This window comes from Prinia subflava, chromosome 1, assembly GCF_021018805.1.
Source record: "Prinia subflava isolate CZ2003 ecotype Zambia chromosome 1, Cam_Psub_1.2, whole genome shotgun sequence".
NCBI lineage: Eukaryota > Metazoa > Chordata > Aves > Passeriformes > Cisticolidae > Prinia > Prinia subflava.
Genome location: NC_086247.1, coordinates 199,099 through 216,937, shown reverse-complemented (window position 1 = coordinate 216,937; position 17,839 = coordinate 199,099). Strand labels below are relative to the sequence as shown.

At 52.3% G+C, this 17,839-nt stretch overlaps 1 protein-coding gene across 10 annotated transcripts in view; it reads left to right on the top strand.

Annotated features, from left to right (window-relative positions):
* SCRIB (scribble planar cell polarity protein) overlaps positions 1 to 17,839 on the top strand; it is a 123,148-nt gene that overhangs the window by 71,382 nt on the left and 33,927 nt on the right. For 8 of the 10 annotated variants that reach the window (XM_063397072.1, XM_063396567.1, XM_063396815.1 and 5 more), the window contains 7 exons: positions 654 to 830; positions 2,490 to 2,606; positions 5,851 to 6,039; positions 8,988 to 9,107; positions 9,312 to 9,368; positions 12,655 to 12,711; positions 14,604 to 14,687. In XM_063397072.1, the coding sequence (XP_063253142.1) occupies positions 654 to 830; positions 2,490 to 2,606; positions 5,851 to 6,039; positions 8,988 to 9,107; positions 9,312 to 9,368; positions 12,655 to 12,711; positions 14,604 to 14,687 (801 nt within the window). The remainder of the gene's footprint in view (positions 1 to 653; positions 831 to 2,489; positions 2,607 to 5,850; positions 6,040 to 8,987; positions 9,108 to 9,311; positions 9,369 to 12,654; positions 12,712 to 14,603; positions 14,688 to 17,839) is intronic. The other 2 variants (XM_063396483.1, XM_063396655.1) reach the window with 2 other exon arrangements.

Below are 17,839 nucleotides of genomic sequence, written 5' to 3'. Positions count from 1 at the left end.
AAGGTGCAAACCTTCTACTTTAATATGAACGCTCAGCAAACTGGTAAAATCTCATGGTGACACAGGATTGGTTCAGTGAAACCAGGGTCCCTATATGGAAGCTGGAACAGAGCAATGTATGATACGACCAATGTGGTTACAACAGATTTCTCCTCTTTATTCCTGAAATGGCTGGTTTTATACAGTGCAGAATAATTTACAGTTGCAGGTGCATTCTTATTGGCATTCAGCGTGAACAAGTATGTAAACTATCTCAGTTTAAGGCAGCTACCGTGTCTTCACTCTAATTGTCCTGTACAGTCCATGCACACACCTTAACCTAATTTCTAACTGTGCCACAAAACTTATCTACTTCTACACGGGCCAAAATCTGAGGCCCAGTTTGGGATAGATCAAATCTCAATCCACAGCACATCATGCCCACGATCTCTGAGAAATTTGGTTACAGTTCAGATTAAATTGGGAATATGAGAATAACATGTGGAATAGCACTTCAGAGCACATCCCACTTCATTCTTGGCCGGTGTTCCCAGATGTGTCAGAATTCTGTCTGCAGAGAGGGCTCAGAGCAGGGTGTTGGGGGCTGCCCGGGGGCTCAGTCACACCCCAGGAGAGGAGGATTCCCTGCCCCAGCCGTGCTGCTCTTTGTGCAGGTGATCCCGCGGGGGCTGGCGGCGCGCAGCGGGCTCCGCGTGGGGGACAGGATCCTGGAGGTGAACGGCACCGACCTGCGCCACGCCACGCACCAGGAGGCCGTGAACGCCCTGCTCTGCAGCGCCCAGGAGCTCTGCATGCTGGTCCGCAGGGACCCGCCGCCCCCGGGCATGCAGGTGGGCTGGGGGGCACAGGGGGGCGTCCCCCGGGGATGCAGGTGGGCTGGGGGGCACAGGGGGGCGTCCCCCGGGGATGCAGGTGGGCTGGGGGGCACAGGGGGGCGTCCCCCGGGCATGCAGGTGGGCTGGGGGGCACCGAGGGGACTCTCCCCTGGGGATGCAGGTGGGCTCTGGGCCCCGGCTGGGGGGTCACAGAGGGGCGTTGTTACCCGGGCATGCAGGTGGGCTGGGGGATCACAGAGGCGACTCTCCCCTGGGGATGCAGGTGGGCTCTGGGGTGGGGGGTCACAGAGGGGGTGTCCCCCGGGCATGCAGGTGGGCTGGGGGGTCACAGAGGGGGTGTCCCCCGGGCATGCAGGTGGGCTGGGGGGCACAGGGGGGGTGTTCCCTGGGGATGCAGGTGGGCTCTGGGCTGGGGGATCACAGAGGGGCGTTCCCCCGGGGATGCAGGTGGGCTGGGGGGTCACAGAGGGGGCGTTCCCCGGGGATGCAGGTGGGGTCTGGGCTGGGGGGCACCGAGGGGCGTTCCCCGGGCATGCAGGTGGGCTGGGGGGTCACAGAGGGGCGTTCCCCGGGGATGCAGGTGGGTTCTGAGCTCTGGGCCGGGGGATCACAGAGGGGCGTTCCTGGGGATGCAGGTGGGCTCTGGGCTCTGGGCCGGGGGATCACAGAGGGGGCGTTCCCCGGGGATGCAGGTGGGCTGGGGGATCACAGAGGGGCATTCCTGGGGATGCAGGTGGGCTCTGGGCCGGGGGCTGGGGGGTGTCTCTGTGAGCCTCGCCAGAAAGACACACAGAGAGATCAGAGCAGCAGCAGGGAGAATCCTCCTGCTTTATTACTCTTATTATATACCTTTAGCAAGGTGACCATGGATTGGAGAGTGGCATTCCCACCTCTCACCCACATTGGTCAAGGAGGCTGTCATTCAACCTCCCCTTCTCTTGGAGAAGGAATTCAAAGCAATGGCAATATTTACAAACACGATCTCCTGTTTACATTAATGAGCGTGAGAAGGTGCACACTTCTACTTTAGTATGAACGCCCAGCAAACCAGGAAAATCTCATGGTGACAGGGGGGATCACAGCAGGGGCGTCTGGGGGTGGTTTCTTATCAGGCCAGAGTCTGGGACTAGGATACAACCAACTCCTGGTTGGAATTTCCTTCTCCTTTGGCAGACTCCAGTCTCTTATCAGGCAGGAGTCTGGGACTAGGACACAACCAACTCCTGGTTGGAATTTCCTTCTCCTTTGACAGACTCCAGTCTCTTGTCCAGCTGGGGCGTGGTGAGGGTCTCTTGCCATGGCCTGGTGGCTCTGTCATCAGAGAACAGAAAAAGGCAGCTCACATGGTCATTTCTCTGCTTTGTTGTGAGAGTTCTGTGCCTGCCCACTGGCTCAGCCTTGCACAGAAAGAGAATTTCACAGAAGGAGAATTTCGCAGAAAGAGATCAGCAGACTCAAGCCTCTTGAGGACTTAAAGTTTCCAGTCATCCCTCTTAAAACAGTCATTTATCCTCACCAACAGGAATAAGCTGCCGAATGAAGGATGGGGCTCATTCGGGCCCTTTTCAGGGCGTTTAGAATTGTGGTCACTCTCAGGAGCGTTCCCTCAGTTGAACTTGGCCCACAAACAAGGATTCTCTTCTGTGTTTCCAGGAAATCTGCATTGAGAAGGCCCCAGGAGAGAAGCTGGGCATCAGTATCCGAGGTGGAGCGAAGGGCCATGCAGGAAATCCATTTGATCCCACTGATGAAGGCATCTTCATCTCCAAGGTAAGGGCACCACCTCTGCAGGCCCTGCCAGGGGAGGGGTGGTCCCTGGGGAGTGCTGGAATGTGCTCTCAGCTCTCACTGTGCCTCAGGTCTGGAGATCCTCCCTCCACCAAAGTCCTTGTCCTTTCATGTTTTCTCCTCTACAACAGCTACACAGATTCTTGTTTTATTTCCTGCTTGCTTTTGGTTTGCTTTGTGTTTTTTTCTGTAATGCAAACCCACCCGTCTTTCCTTGTGCCCACATTCCTGTTGGTCCCCTGTGCCTGTGGCTTCCTGCCCACTGACACATGCAAGCTCTCTCCTCCTTCCTTGGAAAGCATCAGGAATTCTTAACCTTTTCCCCTGTGCCATGCACCCCCTGTGTAACTTTGTTCCTTTTCTAGGTGACTGCTTGTGTCACACATATTTCTCACATCACTTTTCCTCCAGAAATTACACATTTTCTTGTTCAGCTTACACTTATCAGTTTAAGCTCCACCCAACCCTTCCCAAAAAGTTTTTATTGCTTCTGCTTTGCTGGCAGTGGAGCACAGCAATGATGAGTGGTGTCATTTTGGTCTTGCTGCTGACACAGAGGACTCTGGGTGTTCACCTTAGTGTCCCTGGTTCCCTCTTTAGCTGCTTTTTTGGGACAGAAACTGGTGTGGGTTATCCTCAGGCTGAAGACACTCCATAATTGGCAGTCAGCCCTGATAATTGATAATTGGTTGCTGTTAAGGCAAAGGAACATTCAGCATTTGTCATTATGTGGCTGTAACTGTTTTATCTGAGTTCTAAAGTTAAAAGAATACATTCCCTCTCTCAGAGTGACTGCTGCATGTTCACCTGGGACATTCTTAACAGCAGGAGAAGAAAACCTCAGATTATTCTCACTGACAGTTGTTTTGAGTAATTGGGTTTGATTTTCTCTCCTGCAGCATTACAGCATTTGGGGGTTGGAAGGTTCACAGTTTAGCCGTGGCACAGAGTTAGTTTACCCCATCTCCCCTCTGTTTTTCCCAATACTTGCTGTATTAGCCTGCAGAGAGCTGAAATCCTGAACTTCCCCGCTCTCCCTTGAGCTTTGTTACTCCCCTCAGCCTCTCTTACCTGCACTGTCTGGAGGGGTTTTCCTGTCTCTGATTTTTCCTGGATATTTGTGGTAACCAAGAGACAAAGTGGTGCTTTCCCTCTTCTTCCTGTTTGCACGTCTGATCCCTGCCTCCCTCCTCCCTAGTTTGTCTCCATTTGCTTTTCCATTGTGTCTCTCTCCCACCACAAAATGATTTCCCTTTTTGTGAGATGCTTCATGATGTGACAGCTTTTCCTTCTCACCTGCTTCTTTCCTTTCCAACACATTTCAGATTCACAATCTTTTATCTCACATGAAAGATTCTTTCACACCAGCCAGTACAGGTTTGTCACAGTGGACACTAAAAGAACCACACGAGGACACGCTGGTGAGCGAAGCAGCAAAAAGGGCCGAGTTTATTTACAAAACTCACTTTTATACATTTCCTATGGGGCCTGTGGATTGGAGGATGGAATTCCACCTCTCAATCCGCATTGGTCAAGCCAACTGTAAATCAACTTTCTCCTCTCACTTAGAAATCTATAAACAATGAAAGACAGCAAAACACGGCCATTGTTTATAGTAGAAAGTGTGATAAGGTAAAATTTCTGACTCCAATATGAAGAACATTATAGAAGGCTCAGAAAAGTCTTCAAAACCAGGGTGACACAGGTTCTTCCTGTGCTGCCCTCTCATGGTACTTCCAGATGCTTTCCCTGGCTGCAGCTGGGGGCTGCTGTGTGCTGTCCCCTCCTTCCCCCCACGCTGCCCCGGTGACCCTTCCCTTGGGACACCACATCTCAAATTCATGTTCTTTTATCTCACGTGAAGGATTCTTTCACACCAGTACAGTTTCTCCCTGTGCTGCCCTCTCATGGTACTCCCAGATACTCCCCTGGCTGCAGCTGGGGGCTGCTGTCCCTTTCCCTGTGTGCTGTCCCCTCCTTCCCCCCACGCTGCCCCGGTGACCCTTCCCTTGGGACACCACATCTCAGATTCATGTTCTTTTATCTCACATGAAAGATTCTTTCACCCCTGCCTGTGCAGGTTCTTCCTGTGCTGCCCTCTCATGGTACTCCCAGATACTCCCCTGGCTGCAGCTGGGGGCTGCTGTCCCTTTCCCTGTGTGCTGTCCCCTCCTTCTCCCCATGGTCCCTGCGCTGCCCCAGTGACCCTTCCCTTGGGACACCACATTTCAGATTCATGTTCTTTTATCTCACGTGAAAGATTCTTTCACACCAGCACAGGTTCTTCCTGTGCTGCCCTCTCATGGTACTCCCAGATGCTGTTCCTGGCTGCAGCTGGGGGCTGCTGTCCTTTTCCCTGTGTGCTGTCCCGTTCCCTGTGTGCTGTCCCTTTCCCTGGGTGCTGTCCCTTTCCCTGGGTGCTGTCCCGTTCCCTGTGTGCTGTCCTGTTCCCTGTGTGCTGTCCCTTTCCCTGGGTGCTGTCCCTTTCCCTGTGTGCTGTCCCTTTCCCTGTGTGCTGTCCCTTTCCCTGGGTGCTGTCCCTTTCCCTGGGTGCTGTCCCTTTCCCTGTGTGCTGTCCCTTTCCCTGGGTGCTGTCCGTTTCCCTGTGTGCTGTCCCTTTCCCTGTGTGCTGTCTCTTTCCCTGTGTGCTGTCCCGTTCCCTGTGTGCTGTCCCTTTCCCTGGGTGCTGTCCCGTTCCCTGTGTGCTGTCCCTTTCCCTGGGTGCTGTCCCTTTCCCTGGGTGCTGTCCCTTTCCCTGGGTGCTGTCCCGTTCCCTGTGTGCTGTCCCTTTCCCTGTGTGCTGTCCCTTTCCCTGGGTGCTGTCCCGTTCCCTGTGTGCTGTCCCCTGTGTGCTGTCCCTTTCCCTGTGTGCTGTCCCTTTCCCTGTGTGCTGTCCCTTTCCCTGGGTGCTGTCCCTTTCCCTGGGTGCTGTCCCCTGTGTGCTGTCCCTTTCCCTGGGTGCTGTCCCTTTCCCTGGGTGCTGTCCCTTTCCCTGGGTGCTGTCCCTTTCCCTGTGTGCTGTCCCTTTCCCTGGGTGCTGTCCCTTTCCCTGTGTGCTGTCCCGTTCCCTGGGTGCTGTCCCGTTCCCTGTGTGCTGTCCCGTTCCCTGTGTGCTGTCCCTTTCCCTGTGTGCTGTCCCTTTCCCTGGGTGCTGTCCCTTTCCCTGGGTGCTGTCCCTTTCCCTGGGTGCTGTCCCCTCTCCCCCGCTGACCCCGGTGTGTTCCAGGTGAGCTCCTCGGGCGCCGCTGCCCGGGACGGGCGCCTGCGGGTGGGGATGCGGATCCTGGAGGTGAACCAGCAGAGCCTGCTGGGCATGACGCACACGGAGGCCGTGCAGGCGCTGCGGGCCGTGGGCGACGCGCTGCTCGTGCAGGTGTGCGACGGCTTCGACCCGCGCGCCGCCGCCGCCATCGAGGTGAGCGGGGCTGGGGCTGCCAGAACCCCCACGGGCCCCAGATATTGGGGATTGGTGGGAGATGGGAATGCTGATTCCGTGATCAGAATTCTGTTTTACTCAGGTTTCCTAAAAGCTTACATAAAGGCGGAGCCCTGGTAGATCGGGGGCTAGAATAACGTGCGTCTACACTAATAGGGTTCTAAGCACGTAATCTAATTTATTCTGTGAGATGGTGGGTTAAATACAGACAGAATAGTTTACAAAAACAGGTGCATTCTGATAGGCAGTGAGAATACAGAAATATGTAAGCTATTGCAGTTTAAGGTAGCCACTGTGTCTTCCCAGTAACTGTTCTATGTTAGTAACACCACTACTTTAATACATTCTCAGTAGTAGATAAGTTTATCTGCTACTACGTATGCTGAACGTACTGAGGCCTGCTAGACCAGGCCTGAAGCTTGGTCTGAGGCCTGGTTTGAGGCCCAAGTGTAGATAGCTCTACCTTACGATACAAGCTATCTTCTTACACTTACATACTATTACAAACAGGTTAATGATTACTACAATAATCAGGTTAAACATCACACAGAAAACTCAGGCATTTTACAACAATTCTTTGCTTGCAGAAGTTGATTGAATCTTCTCTCTTCCCATAAGCAATGGTAATCTCCTGTATCTCCTGTAATTTTCACAGTTCTGTTCCTGCCGTGGCATCCTGGTTATCAAACCAGCTCTGCTAATCAAGTCTGACTCTCTGTCTTGTGTATTCCCAAATCTTCCCCTTCTGTATGAACCAAGAACACTCCTTTGATGGCTTTATTAATTAATCTCTGTACACATTGAAGCAAGCAAGGTGTCATAACTAATACAATTAGTATTAAAATCATTACATGCTTTCTTATCTTAAGAAAATCTTTCAGCTAAGGTGTGAAACCCCAGCTACTAAACAGGTTATCTAGCCAAGATCCAGATTCTACCTTTAGTTTAAACACACTATAAAATATAAGGAATAATTATAACAATATAACAATATAACAATTGTTATAACAATTATAACAATACATAATATAATGTCTAATACATATAAGCTTATTTTAACTAAATTTCTGATTTATTTATGGAGTCTTTAGCTTCTTAGGAGTTTATTCAACTGTTCAAATCTATCATCTGTTTGCAGGTTTTACACTTTGTTTTAGGGCTGAGGCTTCACGATTTTGCAACATAAACTGAATCTGTTACTAGATTAAAAGGAACAGAAAAATTTTGAAAAGCTCTGACAACAGTAGCAAGTTCAGTAATTTGAGGGGATTTAAGTCTGTCATTGAACAATTCAAGAAATTAAAAACATACAAGGCTTTGCATAACCTTTCAGCAGGAGTGTCCCCGGCTCCCCCCTTTTGTTGTAACAGAAGATATTTGAGAGAGCCATGGGCGTGTTTTATAATTGATTGTCCTGTACACCAATTATTGGTGATTGATGAGAGACGGGAACACTGATTCGGTGATCAGAATTCGATTGTACTCAGGTTTCCCAAAAGCTTATATACTATTTCAAACAGGTTAATAATTTCTACTACAATAATCAGGTCAAACATCACACAGAAAACTCAGGCATTTTACAACAATTCTTTGCTTGCAAAAGTTGATTTCTTCTCTCTTCCCGTGAGCAGGTGTAATCCCATCTCCTGTAATTTTCACAGTTCTGTTTGTTCCTGCCATGGCATCCTGGTTATCAAACCAGCTATAATAACCAAGTCTGTTTGATTCTGCCTTGTGTATTCCCATACCCAGCCTGTTGTGAGAAAGGAGCAGAGTATCAAACAGGCATCAGTAGGATTAGGTTTGAGCTCCCTGTTTATTCCTTGTATTCTGCTTTTATCCAGTTACAGAAAGGAAAGCAGGCACAGCTGAACAGTTGGTGGTTGGCTAAAAGTACATATACATATACATTAAATGATCGTTCATTGGTCCACGTTATTTGGCATATAGTTCACCTTTTGTTCTACCTTATGAATATAATTCTGTTTTCCACATCCCTGAGAAGGCCTAACAAGCTGTTACACATATTCAGTATCCGTGAGGAAGCATCCATGTGAAGGCACACTAAATTATTACAATTGCTACTTTCTTACTAATTCAAGGCCTACAAGACCAGCACAGGAACAGCACAGACTCTCATCCTATTCCCTGGTAGCAGGGATTGTTCAAACCCCCATCAATAAATGATGACTTCGCTCTTCTAAAAATTCCTCTACACCAGCCCTTTCTTCAGAGAACACTGGCTTGTCCCAACCTTTAGCTTTAGTAAATTTATTTGGGGTTTTTTTGTGGTGCCAGGTTTCAAAGTCTGACCTGTGATGTGAGCAGGAGGGGGTCTCCAGTCCAGAAGAGCAGTGCTCCCTCAGGACTGGCTCTCTGTCCTGCTGGTTCCAGAGCTGTCCCACAATAGCGCTGCACTGAAAAACAAAAAGTTTTCAAGCTCATTTTCACTAGGCTGTTTATGCCCATTTCTCCTTGGCCAGTGTTACATTTACAGTAAATGGTCTGGCTCTTTATTGGTGTTTGCCTTTCCTCACAGGGTAAAGTTCCCTGGAGCAGTTCTGTGCCCTCTCAGGTTTCTGCTTCCAAGGCTTTGCTAGTTCAGCTTTTGTATTCTCCAGTAGAACATGAACCAGTCCCTGCTCACCTTGTCCCTTCCTTGCACCTGGGTCAGTTTAAATTCAGCTTACTTTGACTTTGGGTTCCTCCAACAATTGCCAGCCTAAATGGCAGAGATGGAGCTGGATGCTCTTCAGGTCCCTTCCCACCCAAACCAGTCTGGGATTCTGTGGTAAAAGGTTTCCAGCTGTTGAGAGAGTTCTGTTTCTGATTGCTTGGGATTCTCCTGTGTCTGGGAGGCCGGAATGGGGAATTTTGGAATGGCACTCTGGGCTCCCACCGGGTGTGATTTGCTGTTTGTTTTGCAGATGTCCCCAGGCATCATTGCCAACCCTTTTGCTGCTGGCATTGGGCGCAAGAACAGCCTGGAGAGCATCTCCTCCATCGACCGGGACCTGAGCCCCGAGGAGCTGGAGATCCTGCAGAAGGTGTGTGTGGTCACAGTGAGAGTTCCTGGAATCTCTGGAGTGTCCCGTGGTGCCTGCAGTGTGCTGTGGCTGTGGGACCAGCAGGACCCACCACGTGGGTCAGGAACACGCTAGGAGGGGACTGTGACACTTTCATGAGGTCCTAGGTGCTGCAGGTGTGGAGAGAGCTGTGGGTGAGGTGGCTCTAACTCTGCTCTCTCCTAGGAGATGGAAATGGTGAGAGAAGCCACTCAGTGGGAGAGAGAAGAAGTGGAGAAAGTGGTGAGAGATCATTTGTGTAGCAGAATGTGTTTGTGGCAGTGGCTCTGCTGAGCCTGTGAGTCCCCAGGAAGGTGTCACAGGTTGTCTCTGCTCCTCTGTGGTGCCGTGGGGAGCTCTGAAGCTCTGCCCCACTGTCAGTGCCATGGGGTGGAGCTCTGGGCATTCCCTCTCTGTGGTGCACTGCTCTGTCCCTGGCTGCTCTTTGGCTTTGCTGCACTTCCCTGTGCACCCCTCTGGTGATGTTCCTGTGGTATTCACAAAAACCGCCCTTGTTACCTGCTGGTACCTCCTAACCAAGATGCAGCTTCAAGGAAAATGGTCAGTGAGCTTGGAAGTCCCAAATTTAATCAGTTTTCCCTGTCCAGCAGCCTGTGACTGACAGAGCTTTTGTGGGCAGAGATGAGAACACAGCTCTGAGCTGCCCTGAGTGGAGAAGTGATGCTGTTGATCAGTCACAGCTTTGTGCTCCTCAGTTCTCGTGGTCATTTCTCTGTTTGCTGTGAGAGTTCTGTGCCTGCCCACTGGCTCAGCCTTGCACAGAAAGAGAATTTCACAGAAGGAGAATTTCACAGAAAGAGATCAGCAGACTCAAGCCTCTTGAGGACTTAAAACAGTCATTTATCGAGTCAGAGTCACTGGAAGAAGAGGGAAAACTGAATTCTTGAGTGTTGTCAGTGGGGATCTGCTCTCCTGGCAGATGTGTGTGGACATTTTTCAGGTGTTTCATTGGGTTTCTGGTTCAGGTTCACCTGAAGTTTCCCTGGGTTCTCTCTGCAGTTCCTGAGCTTGTTCACATTTGCTGCCCCACCAGAGCAGGGTGAGGCTGGAGATTCTGGATGGAAGGCAAAAGACCTTGCAGAATGATGTTCAACCTGAGCCAGCTGAGGACATCCCTCAGTGCAGGGGTTGGGCCCTGCAGGGTCTCTTCCAGCCCAAATCATCCTGACTAATTTGGGTAGGAGGGACCTCAGCAGTTCTCTGGGCTCAGCCCAGAGCAGAGGCAATTCAGATCAGATTTAGGTTTTTCCTGTAAAAGGTCTCATTCCCTGCCTGGGAAGGAACTCAGAGTGGTTTGATGTGGTTTCAGCAGACCTGATTTCATTGTGTTTCTGTCTGAGCAGAGGATATTCCTGCCAGTTTTAACGTTGGCAGTATATGGATTTGAATATGGATGTATGGATTGAAATACATTCCAGGAGCCTTCAGGCCATTCCCCTAACACCTCTGAATATACCAAATGTGGCCCCAAACTCTGCTGCTCGGGCCGAGCAGGTGGCATTTATCCAGGCTCAGGTTGAGAAAGACTTTGCCAAAATTTATACTGAGATTACTTAAAAATACTTGGGTCCAAAAAAAACACAAAAAACCACCAACAAAAAACAAACAAAAAAAACAAAGCAGAAAAACCTTTATGATTGAAGAAGTAGCAGTGGCCATACGTCATTTTGAAAAATGCTGATATATTTAGGTGCCCCTTCCCTTGGTGTGCCAGGAGGAGGCAGCAATGGGTGCTCCAGGCTCCTTGGAGCTCATGGGATCCTGTGAGCAAAGACACATTTTTCTGCTGGGCCTTTTAAACCTTGAATCTGCGGTCGTGTCTCTAAAGCTGGTTTTGATGATTAAATTTATCCAGTGGTGGAGTCACCTCTCTGTCATGGCCTTTGGAATACTGAAGGAAGTTCCTGTCCCAGTGCCTGATCCCTGGGAATTTATTTCTGTCACCACTTTTGGACCGTTTTTGTAACTCTTCAGTGTTTCATGTTCATTCTTGCACAAGAGCAAGAGCAACCAAAAGTGTCTCCAGCCCACAGCAAGCTGTGAACTGAATAAATGGGAGGAATTTGCCTTTGCTCTACTCAGGGTAGAAGTTTTCAAACCCATTCGCTGCTGACACCTCTTGCCTCCAGTTCTCTGATCATTCAGTTTCAGTAGAAGAGTCAGGAGCTCTGAGTCTCTGTGGCTGATTCCTGGTGCTCTCTGCTGGCTCTGTGGTTATTTTTCTAGTTGTTTTTCTAGTCTTAAGCAGATCCTCCCCAGCAATTGTCAGAGGTGGGTTTGGAGCGTGCCACAGCCCTGTCTGGGCTGGCTGCTGCTCCTGTCACTCCTCAGAACAGTCAGAGAAGAGTCACACACCAGATTGGTGTCACCTGCAGCAGACTGGTGTCACCTGCAGCAGATTGGTGTCACCTGCAGCAGATTGGTGTCACCTGCAGCAGATTGGTGTCACCTGCAGCAGACTGGTGTCACCCTGCAGAGAACTCTTGGCCAAAACGAGCATAACCAGCTTCAGAATGAACTTTACCTTAAATATCCCTCAGTATCCTTTTGGGAGCTGAGATCCTCCAGGGCATTGGGGACTTCTCATGCTGCTTATCCCTGCTTGGAGGTCAGGGGTGATGTGGGGCAGTGGGGATCTGGAATTCATGGAATCTGTTAAAGAACAGGGCCAAGGCTGCAGGATTTTTGGCTGACTCCCTCTCAGCTGCATCCACCCCCCATCCTCCCATCCTCAGGGCTTCTGGAGCATCTGGTTCCTGCTGGGGAGGAAGAGCTGAGAGGGTTCCAAGGCAAGGGAAGGACGCTGCTGTGCTGTCCCCAGGCCTGGCTCTGCCCAGAGGTGCCAAATCACAGAAATACCAGTGGCAGAAATCAATCCCTGGGACAAGTCCTGCGCTGCTCCTTCCTCCTGCAGCCTGGGAGCAAGCCCGTGGCTGGTGGGGATTAGCCACTGGTCACTCTCTGATGGCCCCGCAGTGCTGAGTGACCACAGGCTGGCAGCTGGTGCTGACCTTTGACCTTTCTGTCCCTCTGTGTGTGTTTGCATCATCCTGTATTGATGCTGTAGGCCAGCAGGGCCTGTGCTCTGCAGATTTGTTTCTCCATTCCCTCCAGCCTGTCCTCTCTGTGCTCCATCGAGGTGTCTCCTCCAGCAGTGAGCAGGCTCCTCCTCTCCCTGGTGTAGTTTGTGCCTGGGGGCAGTGCCTGGGGGCAGTGCAGCTCTCCTTACCCTCCCCAGGACTGTCCCTGCTCAGGGTCTCAGGGACTCCTGCTCTCCCCTCTCCCCTCTCACACCCAGCTGATCTCGTGCTGTCCCTGTCCTTTCTGCTGGCAGTAACAAGTGCTCAATTCCAATTCCTCCTCCTTCCCCGGTCCCAGTGCTGGTGCTGGGTTCCTGCTCCCCTCTCCTGCTGCTGTGTCCCCTCAGCTCTCCTGCCCAGCACGTGTGACCTCTCTGCCTCTCTCTTGTCTCTCTGTCCCTGCTCTGGCTCTGTGTGTCCCGCGGAAGGAGCGGATGCGTAGGGAGCGGGAGGCAGCCACGCAGCAGCTTGAGGAGGAAACGGAGGTGAGCAGCACAGGGGAGGGGCTGTGAGCTCAGAAAAGGGCTACAAAAAGAGTTTGTTCCCCAAAGCTTGTGTTCTGCACTCCCTCCCCTGAAAGGATGTGGCTTTGGGGATAAGGGAGAGATCAGAACTGAAGAAATGTGTAAGGATTGAGGAAAATGAGGATGGATTAGAAACCTTGGCTTCTATTTAGGGTTAGAAAGGCAATACAAGGGAAGCAAAATTGAATGAAGTTGTACAGTGAGTCTGAGTTAAGGTTGGAAAAAGAAGCTGTAGAGGAATTGCAGCCTTGCATTCCTACACTGCAGGAATTGCAGCCTTGCATTCCTACACTGCAGGAATTGCAGCCTTGCATTCCTACACTGCAGGAATTGCAGCCTTGCATTCCTACACTGCAGGAACTGTAGCCTTGCATTCCTACACTGGAGGAATTGCAGCCCTGCATTCCTACACTGCAGGAACTGCAGCCTTGCATTCCTACACTGGAGGAATTGCAGCCGTTCATTCCTACACTGCAGGAACTGCAGCCTTGCATTCCTACACTGCAGGAATTGCAGCCTTGCATTCCTACACTGCAGGAACTGCAGCCTTGCATTCCTACACTGCAGGAACTACAGCCTTGCATTCCTGCACTGGAGGAACTGCAGCCCTGCATTCCTGCACTGGAGGAATTGCAGCCTTGCATTCCTGCACTGCAGGAATTGCAGCCTTGCATTCCTACACTGCAGGAATTGCAGCCTTGCATTCCTGCACTGGAGGGACTGCAGCCTTGCATTCCTACACTGCAGGAACTACAGCCTTGCATTCCTACACTGCAGGAACTGCAGCCCGGCATTCCTACACTGGAGGAATTGCAGCCTTGCATTCCTACACTGCAGGAATTAGAGCCTTGCATTCCTGCACTGGAGGAACTGCAGCCTTGCATTCCTGCACTGGAGGAATTGCAGCCTTGCATTCCTGCACTGGAGGAACTGCAGCCTTGCATTCCTGCACTGCAGGAATTGCAGCCCTGCATTCCTACACTGCAGGAACTGCAGCCTTGCATTCCTGTACTGGAGGAATTGCAGCCTTGCATTCCTGCACTGGAGGAATTGCAGCCTTGCATTCCTGCACTGGAGGAACTGCAGCCTTGCATTCCTGTACTGGAGGAATTGCAGCCTTGCATTCCTACACTGGAGGAATTGCAGCCTTGCATTTCTGCACTGGAGGAACTGCAGCCCTGCATTCCTACACTGCAGGAATTGCAGCCCTGCATTCCTCCAGTGCAGGAATTGCAGCCTTGCCTTCCTGCACTGGAGGAATTGCAGCCCTGCATTCCTGCACTGGAGGAATTGCAGCCTTGCATTCCCGCACTGCAGGAATTGCAGCCTTGCATTCCTGCACTGCAGGAATTGCAGCCTTGCATTCCTACACTGCAGGAACTGCAGCCTTGCATTCCTACACTGGAGGAATTGCAGCCTTGCATTCCTGCACTGGAGGAACTGCAGCCCTGCATTCCTGCACTGGAGGAATTGCAGCCCTGCATTCCTACACGTGTCCAGGCCCAGTCATTCCAGATGCTGTTGCAGCAGACGGGCAGGTGTGGCACGTTCTCCCCTCCATGGGGAAGTGGACGTGGGGAAAGGAGGGATGTGAGCAGCAGTGGGTGCCAGGGCTCCACAGGGACACTGTGGGTTCTCTGTGGGGTTTCTCAGGCCTGGCTCCTGCCACGAGTTCACGTGGTTGTGTTTGGAGCAGTTCCAGCTCCTTTTCCAGGCAGTGGGAACTCATCAGAGTTTGGAGATAAGGCCTTGGTTATTGCTGGGGTGGTTCCCTTTCACTGCTCTTTCTCACTGCTTGAGCTGACTTTGGGCCTGACCTGTTCTTGGTGTTTGTGGTGTTTTCCCCTCTCCAGAGCGTCCCCAGCGAGCCCCTGCGCCTGGACTACCGGACCCTGGCAGCTCTGCCCAGCAGTGGCCTGCAGAGAGGCAACCGAGCCGTGAGTGGGGCTCAGGGGTCCTGGGGAGGGGGTCCCTGCAGGGGAGGGAGGCAGGGAGGGGCTGGGGAGGGGGTCCCTGCAGGGGAGGGAGGCAGGGAGGGGCTGGGGAGGGGGTCCCTGCAGGGGAGGGAGGCAGGGAGGGGCTGGGGAGGGGGTCCCTGCAGGGGAGGGAGGCAGGGAGGGGCTGGGGAGGGGGTCCCTGCAGGGGAGGGAGGCAGGGAGGGGCTGGGGAGGGGGTCCCTCAGGGGAGGCTGTGGTCCTTCCATGAGCTGCCCTGCCCCTGTGCCGTGGTGTGAGGGGTGACAGCATCCTCTGCAGAGGAAATCTGGGCAGCAGAACTGGGGGGGACTCAGGCACTGAACTGGGAGCTGTGAAAGGAAGATGGGAGTAAGAAAATGGGGAGAGAAGAGCCAGGTGCTGTTTGGGAAGTGGCAAAGTTTGAGAAGTTGCAAAAAGCAGAGTTGGGAACAAGACAGAAAGAGCAGCCTGGTGGGAGGGAAGGGGATGTGGGTGGGAGAGTGCAGGGATTTGTTGTGGAAGGAAGAGGCTCCAGGAAGCTGCCAAGGAGGGATAGAAAGGTTCTTCCTGACACAGTGAGGACAGGATTGTGTGCACAGCTCATTGTAAATCCATTGTGGGATGGTGTTTAGGAAGCAGGAGGGATGAGGGTGCTGAAACTGAAAGTATTAAAACCAGAAAAAGTTTAAGGCCAGGTTGGGCAGTGCTTGGAGCCATCCATCCAGAGGAAGTGTCTGCCACTGGTGCTTTAGTGGAAATTCCCTGACCATGGCAGGGGTGGGACTGGCTGGTCTTCAGGGTCCTTTCCAAACTACCCTGAGATTCTGTTAAAGCCAAGATTCCCCCAGCCTGCAGCAGTGAAGTGGCTGTGGCTGTGTGCTGTGTCTGGGCCCTGTGGGGATCAGAAAAGGGCTACAGCTGGACTGGGAGGCTGGAGAAGTCCCCAAAATGAGTTTGTTCCTCAAAGTCTGTATCCTGTTGTGTATCGTCACTCCTGCTGTGGACATTCCTGTCTGTGCCCTGCCTGGCACAGTCCCTCATATGTAGCATCCAAGAGAAATTCCAGATTTCACAAACTTCACAGGTTACAGACTTAACCTCTCTCCTGTGTTGTTTAAAATCTCATCTCTACCTTTTCTTTCTTTTATCTTTCCTGCATCACACCCATTCTGCTGGGTTTCTGCCTGCTCCTTTGCAGTCTTCCTCTCCTTCTGTTGCAGCAAAATCTCCCTTTGCTGTCATCATCCCATTCTGCATTCCCATTCTGGTGTTCAGGATCATCTTTTACCTTTCCTGTCTCCATCTCACTCCACGCAGACAGGTCTCCTCTCCTGCTCTCTTTCCTGTGTTTCTGCAGGCCTTACTCCAGTAACAGCTCTGCTTTGGCTCCAGCTCTGCTCCTGATGTTCCCACTCTTCCCAGCGTTTGGTCTTTCCCTCTTGCTGTTCACACAACAAAAAACAAAGGTTTATTTTTAGCATCTCTGGTGTAACTCAGGAGCTGCAAGAGGGGGAGAGTCAGCCCCAGCAGCTGCCCCCGTGCAGGACAGCTCCAGGGTGGTCCAGGGCAGAGCACGTTGGGGTTGTGCCCTGCAGCCGCTGTCACCGGGCACGCCAGGCACGGGAATGTGGGGCCGGGCTGGTGGCAGCTTCTATAAATGTCCCATGGCAGGGAGGGGCCCTGGGGGCCTCTGTTTGTCCAGCTGTCACCAGCACGGCCTTTGCTCTGGTCTGAAAAGTCCATCTGCCAGGGCGTGGGGACAGGAGGGTCTGCTGTGGGGATAGGGAGGTTCTGGTGTGGGGACAGGAAGGTCTGGCACGGGGACAGGAGGGTCTGGCACGGGGACAGGAGGGTCTGGTGTGGGGACAGGAGGGTCTGGCACGGGGACAGGAGGGTCTGGCGTGGGGACAGGGAGGGTCTGGTGTGGGCACAGGGAGGTTCTGGCATGGGGACAGGGAGGCTCTGCTGTGGGGACAGGGAGGCTCTGGCGTGGGGACAGGAGGGTCTGGCACGGGGACAGGAGGGTCTGGTGTGGGGACAGGGAGGTTCTGGCGTGGGGACAGGGAGGTTCTGGCGTGGGGACAGGGAGGGTCTGGCGTGGGGACAGGGAGGTTCTGGTGGTCCTTCAGGAGCTGCCCTGCCTGTTGGGTGACCGCTGGAAGACTCCACAGGGTCAGTCCAGCCTGTGAAGAGCAGGCAGGTCAGTGACAGATTGTCTGTCTGTGGACAGCTGTTGGGAAGGATGGAGCAGAGAGGCCTTGTGAATAGGATGGTTTAGATTCTGGGGGTGTGAGACCAACCAGCAAGATGGACATGAAGGCAGCTTTGAGATGTGAAACACCAATCCATCAGCTGGTGAACAATGGTGTGCCTGGCTGGGGGCAATCTCCCTTGATTAAACAATTCCCTCCTGCTTGCCAAAGGTAAAGGGACAGTTCTACTGGTATGGAAATGCTGTGAGATTGGTGTCTTGTATTAGATTGGTTGGTCCAACACAGACTGTTCAACTCAGAAGGACATTTATTGTATGGTAACCAAACCTCCTCCTCTTTTCCTCTTCTCTTTCCCTGCTCTTTCCCCTCTCTTTTCCCTCTCTTTTCCTGCTCTTTCCTGGCCTGCTTTAGCTGTGCCCAGCAGCTACAAGCGAGGCCCCTGAACTCACAATAAACCACGAGCTCTCACAGCTGCTTTGCTGATAGAGATACTCTGTCACTGTCCCTGCTGTCACCAAGAAGCTCCTGCAGACAACCTCACCCAAATGATGGGTGCTCTTGCCCTGCTCCCATCGTGGTTTTCTCCTTCTCCCTGTCTCCAGGCCAGTTCTCAGCACAGATGTTCTCCTCTGAACAGTGGCTGGATGTCTTTTACTCCTGCACAGTTCCCTGTGGGGGCTGCAGGGAGCTGTTCCTGTCCTCACCGTGCAACACAAGGATCTGTAGGGAACTGTTCTTGCTGTGGGGCAGGAGGAGGTGCAGGTCCATGTGTCCACTGTGGGGCAGGAGGAGGTGCAGGTCCATGTGTCCACTGTGGGGCAGGAGGAGGTGCAGGTCCATGTGTCCACTGTGGGGCAGGAGGAGGTGCAGGTCCATGTGTCCACTGTGGGGCAGGAGGAGGTGCAGGTCCATCTGTCCACT